General features: G+C 42.2%; 1 protein-coding gene across 1 annotated transcript; it reads left to right on the forward strand.

Moving 5' to 3' along the window:
* The first annotated feature begins 6,870 nt into the window (after window positions 1-6,870).
* Window positions 6,871-8,124, forward strand: LOC122663043. Its single transcript, XM_043858751.1, has one exon. The coding sequence runs from the start codon at window positions 6,871-6,873 to the stop codon at window positions 8,122-8,124; it is 1,254 nt and encodes a 417-aa protein (XP_043714686.1).
* Window positions 8,125-8,850: the final 726 nt, after the last annotated feature.

An 8,850-nucleotide genomic window follows, 5' to 3' on the forward strand; every position in this document is an offset into this window, starting at 1 on the left:
AAAGAAAAGAAGTTTCAATACACACATCTTTCAAAAGGTTTTTCATTAGTTTTGTCTCCCACAAATGTTTGAACAGATGACCTCCCCAATGTTATTTCTAGTAAAGCATAGGAATGAGAAATTTTTAGTCACACATTACTTACGAGAGAGATAGAGTGAGGTTCATATAGTATAATGTGAACTACATATGTAGGGTTCCCTAAAAGAATTGCTCACTATGCTCTCTTGTCTCTTGGGGGTTTTTTACCGGGCAGAGTTGTGGTGAAGCTTTAGGCTTTGTATGGCAACGTTCTAAAAGGTTGTTTATGTGGTTTTTTTGGAACAGATCTTGTATGTATCACTCAGTCTATTTTTATGTTTTTTGTTTTTTTTTTCAAAACGAAGCAAAGCACGTGTAAAAAAGAAAAAAAAAAACATTTTTGAGGATGTTTTGAAATCTATTCTTCCTCTCAGGAACTCCATTTGATTGAAGTTGGTGTGGGTACTGTGGTCCGAATCAATTTTTGGGGTTCCTTGGCGACAGAGGGCTGATTTACCGTTGAGATTCATTAGTTAAAATGGAGGTTTGAGATCATGCCACATATATATTAAAATATAAGGAATCGGCACCTAGGATTTGGGCCTAGAACTCAATGAGTGGTAGCCTTATCCAGAGTGAATGGAAAAAGGCTACCTGATTCCATATGATCTGGTCAAAGAGTCTAGATAACTGATTAGGTTACGAGAATGAGAAAGTGTTAGCACCCTACCTTGCCCGATTAAACTGATCTTTCTACTAGATACTTGATTTCAATATTCTCCCATAATGATATGTCTTATACCAACATGTAAGGCTATATGATGCATCAAATATATGAAAAGAAATCATTATTTTAATAGTCTATTCTGTCAAAAGTAAAGAGAAAGGTAAAAATATATACCTACAAACAAAATTAATCAAAGTAAAGAAAATGTAAAAGATACGAAATATGTAGTGTCTCATGATTCAGGTGGAGACGGATGATCGGCTTGTCTCTTTCTTGTCGGACAGACTAACAAATATGTAAAATGGATTTCATTACTCAGACTTCGGGCAAAGTAACGGCTGTGACGGGGCTTCTAACTACTTAAACTTTGGATAGAGTAACGGTTGTAAAGGGATTTCTGTTAACTCGGACTTCGGGCAAAGTAACGGTGTCACAAGAGTTTTAAGAGACAAATGCTCGATTCTTAGACAGAATGACGGTGACACATGAGATTAGTAGAATTTATGAAAAAAATTCAGGTGGCAGAGTAACGGCTGTGACGGGGCTTCTAACTACTTAAACTTTGGATAGAGTAACGGTTGTAAAGGGATTTCTATTAACTCGGACTTCAGGCAAAGTAACGGTGTCACGAGTTTTAAGAGACAAATGCTCGATTCTTAGACAGAATGACGGTGACACATGAGATTAGTAGAATTTATGAAAAAATTCAGGTGGACATGGGTAGGAGAAATGGGCCTGGGTGATCCGCACCGTGGACAGGGTGACATGGGCATTTTTCAAGGTGGGAGTTGGGGAGGACCCCGGGATGAGCGGAAAAAGCGTTCGAACACTGAAACGGATGAGAAAGGTTTTTGGGAACACACTTCATGAAAAATGGAATGAATCAAAGGGTTTGGGAGCGCATTTCACATTTTCCATCCGCGGCATCACGAAAGTCTATGTAGCACCTACACCCATGCTGGGTCAATGAGAGTACATGCAAGGACATCAACATAGATGCAATTTTTTTAATTTCATGGGGGCAAGGCAATGCTTTCGCAAGATTCTGTGTCTGGGCACAAGATCCACACGATTAAAGAGTAAACTTTTTTTTCTTTTTTCTTAAAAAAAAACAGAATCTTGATGATTGTTAAAAATGGGTGAGGGGAGAATCTTGTTGTAACCTTATTTTTTTTCACCTTTTTAATAAACATTTTTTAAAATTAGTTAAATTCTATCATTTCCCATAAAATTGTATTAAATATTACATTTAAGGGAAAGAGAATGCTACTTGGGCGCATGCGGTATACTACCCTTGCGCCTAGACACATGGGTGGACTAAATGACCCCCTAGAAATTCCTCCTTTCCATGGGAGCGTGGTGGTCATTTCGTTTGCACCTGTGTCTAGGCTCAAGGGCAGCGCACCGTACATGACTAGGTAGCGTTCTTCCTCCCTACATTTAAATAACTTTCAATTTTTTGAAGATATTTTTCTACCCCTACGTTAAATATTGCATTAAATAACTTTTGGAAATAAGATAAAAGGACAATTAAATGAAAGCTACGACTTCTTAGCCCACCACTTTGGTGATAACAAGTTGTTCCCTTTAATATAACCAGAGTAAATCCAATCATTTCACATTTATACTATTTTTCTGTGCACTTTGTCAGCTCAAAAGGGTTAACCAACTTTTCAAGCTGTGACCGCGAGTGCAAATAAACACAAATACACACACCTCACTGTGAGGATCCGCCATGGGTTCAAGAGTTTGTTCCCCCAGAATGTGAATTGTATCATGTTCCTCCCGGAGATGGTCCTCCCTTCGAGGACTAGAAAAAAAAGTTGCATAATTATTTGGGGGGTTTGGGATCATGCAATATATAAAATGGAGTCGACACCTAGGATAAGGGCCTAGGATCCAATTGATGTGACCCTATAAAAGGCTACATGATTCCATGTGATTTGGTCAGAGATTCTGGGTAAGTGGTCAGACTACGAGAATGGGAAGGTGTTAGGCTCCCACCTCGCTAGGTTAAACCGATCTTTCTACTTGTTGCTTGATTTTGAATATTCTCCCATAATATCATGCCCCATACCAACATGCATGGCTAAATCATGATGCATTAACTATTCAAAAGAAGATAAAAGATGTTATTATAAATGTTGTACACTAAATGAAACCTCTTGAGAGTCTACATTATGTCAAAATAGATGAGTAAGAGTGTATAAATACGATAAATGATGAGTTCACGAAGAATGCAAGATAGAGAATATCCCCCGGCTCAAGTGGAGACAAATGACCAGCTAATCCTTCGTCAGACAGAGTAACGGCTTGCAACGATTATGTTTGATGCTCAGAATTTGGATAGAGTAACGACGTCACAAGATATTTGAAGTCAAATGCTTGATCCTTGGACCGAATAACGGTGTCGTAGAAGATTTGGAAGCCAAATGCTCGAAACTCGGACAAAACAACCGCACTATACAAAACTCATGGGATTTATAGAAGCAAAGTATGGGAATGAGTTGGGTAGTCGGATCCGGGCAATCCGGGCTACAAATAAAATAACGGGGCTAACGATTTCGATGCTAAGGATGGGTAGACCTCGGGACAAGCGAAACAGGGGCTTCGGACACTGAAACAGGCGAAACTGGGCTCTGGGGACGCACTTCTTGAGTAAAGATTAATTTGCAAATGAGGGAAGGGACCCCTATTAATAGGGGTCTATGGTCACTGCAGTAGAATTTGGACTACTGAGGCGTCACAGAGAGCATGGTGCCGTGAACCAGTAATTTAGATTATTGAGGCGTTCCAGACCGTGGTGCTTCAGTAGAATCTAAATTACTGGTTTGCGACGCTGCACTCTTTGTGGCGTAGCGGAAGGAAATCCCTCCCTTCCGTTGCGTCGCAAAAGCTTGACTTGGCTTTGGCCCTACAAATGGGATTTCTTGACGAGTGATTTTGGTTCTTTAGACGGGTTGCGAGGTCTCAGGGGGGGGCTTCGAGAGACTTCGCCAATCGTCTATGTCATGTTGTTGTCATTGCCTGGGAGTTACAAAATTTAGTGTCTATAATTTTTCTTTCTTTGGTCGAGGCTTGTACCAACAGCCGAAGGGCGGAGACAAAAGATAACCTGATTTTGTCACTAGGAGCAAAATTCGTGTACCGATAGACCTTAAGATTCCATACATACATGTCAAGTTTCAGAACAAATAGTTTGCGAAATGAAAAATTAAAACATTAAAAAAATTTTACGACTATAGAGAATGTATGAATTACCAAAAAGTGCATGGGCATATATAGAAGAGGAGACAGTTGGATGTAACTTGTAAGGCTCGAATTTCACACATGACTAATATAAATCATATTCCCCAATATTCAATATTTAAAATGTCTACATCAATTTTTCATGTTGTACAATTAGATGGATAAATCAAGTACACTTATATGTTTTTACTTTATTATAAAACTTAGGATCAAGTTTTCCTACATCCACGATGAATGAGATTCTATTTAATGTGGATCTTACAAGGGTGTTTCGGAAAATACTAAAACCCTATAAGGGTTTGTGAACCCTAAAATAATGGGTGAAACATCCTCTATGGGTGGAAAAAACCTTTATCCTAAAACTCATATGACATTAGAAGACTAAGAAACATTTCACCAAAAATTTGGGAAATAAACATAATACATAGCAAGTGGGTGTAGGCAAGGCCAGATCAGCCCCACTTTTCTGCTACCAACATTATCTGTTGTGTGACGGTTGGGACCAAAAGTTTAGCTGGCAGAGAAGGGCCCAATACCTCTACTTATGTGCAAAGGGAAAATATGATCCCATAGCTGAATGGTAATGGTACAAAGTTGCCGAACTATTGCATCAAGCTAAATCTACATGCACCAAAAAAAAAAAAATATTTTGCCGAACTATTGCATCAAGCCCCAAATTTGATATTATTCCCTTATACAAGGGCAGTGTAAGAAAAAATCTATGTGCTACACTAATAAGGGGTTGGAAAACGGAATCATCGAGACTCATATAGTAAAAATAGGAGAGAGAGAGAGGGAGAGAGAATATGGACCCTAACTATTTATTATGGGTAATGTTATCTGCCTGGGACGCAGGTTGCGTCCAGACACATGGAGTGGGACTAGGCAGCCATTTCGGTCATTAGGGGGGCGGGTCAGTCATTTTGCCCACCCCACCCCCAATTCAGAGAACATTTTTCCAATTATTATATGAGAAGTGGTATGAAAAAATATGCACAAGGGTGGTGCATGTTTTTTCCACCTTAATGATATATTTTTGTCCAATTATTCAAATTTGGGTATTTGACATACGACATGGTAAAAATCAAAATGCAAGGACCAGGATTTTAGTAATTAGTATCAATTCGGTTGATACTGATCCAGATCGGCCCAGCCATACCGGTTTTGATCGGACTGATTTACCCCTGTTTTCTTAAAAAAAAAAATCAGATTCTTTTTACATGTTTACTCTTGGTCTATAACAATCCATCGATACGGGATCAACCAAGAATTGGTATCATCTCTATCGGTACCGATAGGATCCGCTGATCTGATTCCTCAAACCATGGTGATTCGCCATAATTTATACTTCAAATCTTGACCGTACACATGGACTCCCCGCGATTCACTAAGGAACGCAAGCTGCAAGCGTGCTTGAAGACTCCCACATGCCTGGCGATTATGAAATTGGGCCCCACTATGGCAGTTACGTAACCACCAAGAAAAGGTTCCACTTGCGACAAGAATCGGGGAAATCCCGAGATTCACGGAGGAATCCCAACCAGAATGGGAGTTTCCTAAAACTGTACACCTAGTAAAGGCAACTATTGAAATAGCAAGGATCGCCCGAGATCCCATCCATCACTATAAATTAAGGGCTAGATCCTCATGTAAAAAGAAGAATTCAATGGGTAATATTCAGTGTTCAATAAAGAGAGTAATTTCGCTGTCTCGTCTCCGTTATTCCCAATTCCATTGAGTTATTAGTATATCAGTTGTGCCGACCGGTAGATTCCACTTCGGCAGAAATCTTTGCACAACATTTTGGCGCCGTCTGTGGGAATCGGGAACGAAGACCTACGAAGATTCCACCATGACCAATACAAGAAACCAGTCGAGGATCACTCGATCCACCGCCGCCGCCGCCGCCGCGGCTATTCCTCCTCCAGGACCTTCTGCCACTGGTCTGGGAGGAACCTTAGCCCATCCGACTGCTTCCTGGCAAGGAGGTGAAGATCTCATCCCAGAAGACTAGGACCCACCGCGTCAGGAGGAGTCTCAGCCAAGGCTCCTAGGGGATCCACCACGCTACGTGATGGTGGAACAATTCAATGCGATGCAGGCCCACTGGGATGACAAGATGGAGCAGATGCTACAGATGCAGCGCGGTCTCTTACAGGGGATTCCCCTACCCCCTCCTCCACCGCCAAACGAACAAAGATCTCGTACACCGGAGCATAGCGAGAACCATAGCAATGCAAACAACACTCTACGAAGGAATAAAGAAGCGCAGGGAAACCCCAAGAATCAAGATTCACATATGACAAAGGTAGAGCAAGCCCTAAACGATAAAGTTTTGGAACTCTAAGATCAAATTCAAGAAGTCATAAGGGGAAAGAACCAAGCCCCGATCCACAACTTTCACTTCACTACGGACATGACATTCACAGATGAGGTTCATTTCAAGCCCCTCCCAAAGGGGTTCAAGATGCCAGCCATAGAGCAATATGCAGGCACCACCGATCCGGAGGATCACCTGGAAACTTTCAAGTCCCTCCTATTCTTCCAAGGCACTTCAGACGCTATAATGTGCAGGGCCTTCCCCTCCACCCTGAAGGGAGCGGCGCGACAATGGTTCTCTTGGCTCCCTCCACGGTCTCTCTCTAATTTCACAGATTTGGGCTGGGCCTTCTTGGCTCACTTTGTAAGCAGTAGAGTACACAAGAAAACAGCCACCAATCTTCTGGCCATAAAGCAGCGTCCCGACGAATCCATCAAGGGTTTTCTTACAAGATTCAATAAAGAAGCCCTGGAGGTACAAAATTTGAATCAAATGGTGAAATTCTAGGCATTACGTAGCGGAATCCGAGATGTCGAGTTGAAAAAGTTCTTAATCATGGACGAACTAGGAGACATGTATGAGTTGTTTTCAAGATGTGAAAAATATATCAACTTGGCTGAGGTTCTGGCGGCTGAGAAAGAAGATAAAACCGAGAAGAAAGCTCAAGAAAAGAAGGAGGAAACTCCCCGAGAAGTTGGCACAAAGCGCAATCGAGATGATAAGGATGGTAGGAAAAAGAAAGATGACAGGAAAGCTTGGGTACCCAAAGCTGCAGATCTGGAATCCGAGCCAGATTATACGGCCCTGACTCATACCCGAGCACACATATTGAATGAAATCAAAGACCAGGTGACCCTACGTTGGCCGGTCAAGATGGTCAAGCGAGCACATGAGCGCAACAAGAATAAGTATTGTTGCTTTCATCAGGACCACAGTCACCATACCGAGGAATGCAGACAGCTGAAGGATGAGATAGAAGCTCTCATCCACAGAGGGCGCAGAAGCCGATTTGTCAAGAAAGAAGGGAATGACCGTAGACCAGATTATCGTGCTCGGGAAACAGAGGGAAGACAAAGATCACCCCCCAGAGCTGATAAAGAGGAACTACACCGAGGTAAGCCCTATATCGAGAATGTACCCCTAATGGAGATAACAACCATATTTGGTGGGTGTGGTATGGGAGGAGAAACCTCAAACTCCCAAAAACAACACTCTCGAAATGTACTGCAAGCTGAGGTAATAATTAAAAAGAGGAGAACTGATCATCCCATAACCTTCTCCGATGAAGACTTAGCAGATATTCAATCTCCCCATGATGATGCCCTGGTAATCAAGATGGTTATCGCCAACTGCATGGTAGGGAGGATCCTGGTGGACAACGGGAATTCAGTGGACATCCTATACTATGATGCATTTGAAAAGATGCTCCTGAGACCCGAGATGCTGAGAAGAGTGGAGTCTCCCCTATATGGTTTTAATGGGGCCCCAGTACAGGTGGAAGGATCAATTGAGATGTTGGTTACCATGGGGATAGAACCCAAACTCTCTACGGTGATGATGAAATTCCTGGTAGTAAAGGTGAATTCCACGCACAATATAATATTGGGGCAACCAGGACTCAATGCACTGCAGGCGGTGGTCTCAACCCCACACCTAGTCATGAAATTCCCAACTAACCACGGGGTGGGAGAATGTTGTGGAAGCCAGGTAGCGGCCCACCACTGCTATGAAGGATACCTAAGAACCAAAGGAAAGGAGCCACAAATGCATCTGATCCACTTGGATGACAACCGAGATATCAGTGAGTAAGAAAGAAGTGAGCCAGCTGAGGAGCTGGTCCCCGTGGAGATAGTAGAAGGGGACGCGATGTGCACCGTCCAGATAGGCGCAGGGCTGATTGGCGAAAGAAAAACCGGCCTCATAAACTTCCTGAGAACCAACGCAGACGTATTTTCCTGGTCTGCTGTTGATATGCCTAGGATAGATAGGAAGATAGCCAAACACAGACTCAACGTCTACCCCATCGCCAAACCAGTGTTCCAGAAGAAGAGAACCTTTGCACCAGAACGTCAAGAAAAGGTGATTGAGGAAGTAACCAAGCTGCTTGATGCCGGCTTTATCGAGGAAGCTATCTACCTAGAATGGCTTTCTAATGTTGTAATGGTGCCCAAGCCGAACGGCAAATGGCGAATGTGTATTGATTTTACAGATTTGAATAAATCCTGTCCTAAAGACTACTACCTCTTGCCTCGTATAAATTTATTGCTAGACGCCATGGCAGGCCATGAAATGCTTTCTTTCATGGATGCCTACTTAGGGTATAATCAGATCAGCATGTATGAACCTGATATATTGAAAACTTCTTTTATCGCGGGGAGGGATACATACTGTTATATTCGCATGCCTTTCGGATTAAAGAATGCTGGAGCTTCCTACCAGCACCTGATAAATTACCTTTTCAGGCACCAAATAGGCCGCAATGTGGAAGTTTATGTAGATGATATGCTGGTAAAAAGGTTAAAAGCACAAGATCAT

The sequence above is a fragment of the Telopea speciosissima genome, chromosome 5 (genome assembly GCF_018873765.1).
Source record: "Telopea speciosissima isolate NSW1024214 ecotype Mountain lineage chromosome 5, Tspe_v1, whole genome shotgun sequence".
Lineage (NCBI taxonomy): Eukaryota > Viridiplantae > Streptophyta > Magnoliopsida > Proteales > Proteaceae > Telopea > Telopea speciosissima.

Excerpts from the sequence above, each read along its gene's own strand:
- LOC122663043 (XM_043858751.1), top strand. The coding sequence starts at position 6,871 with ATGGACGAACTAGGAGACATGTATGAGTTGTTTTCAAGATGTGAAAAA.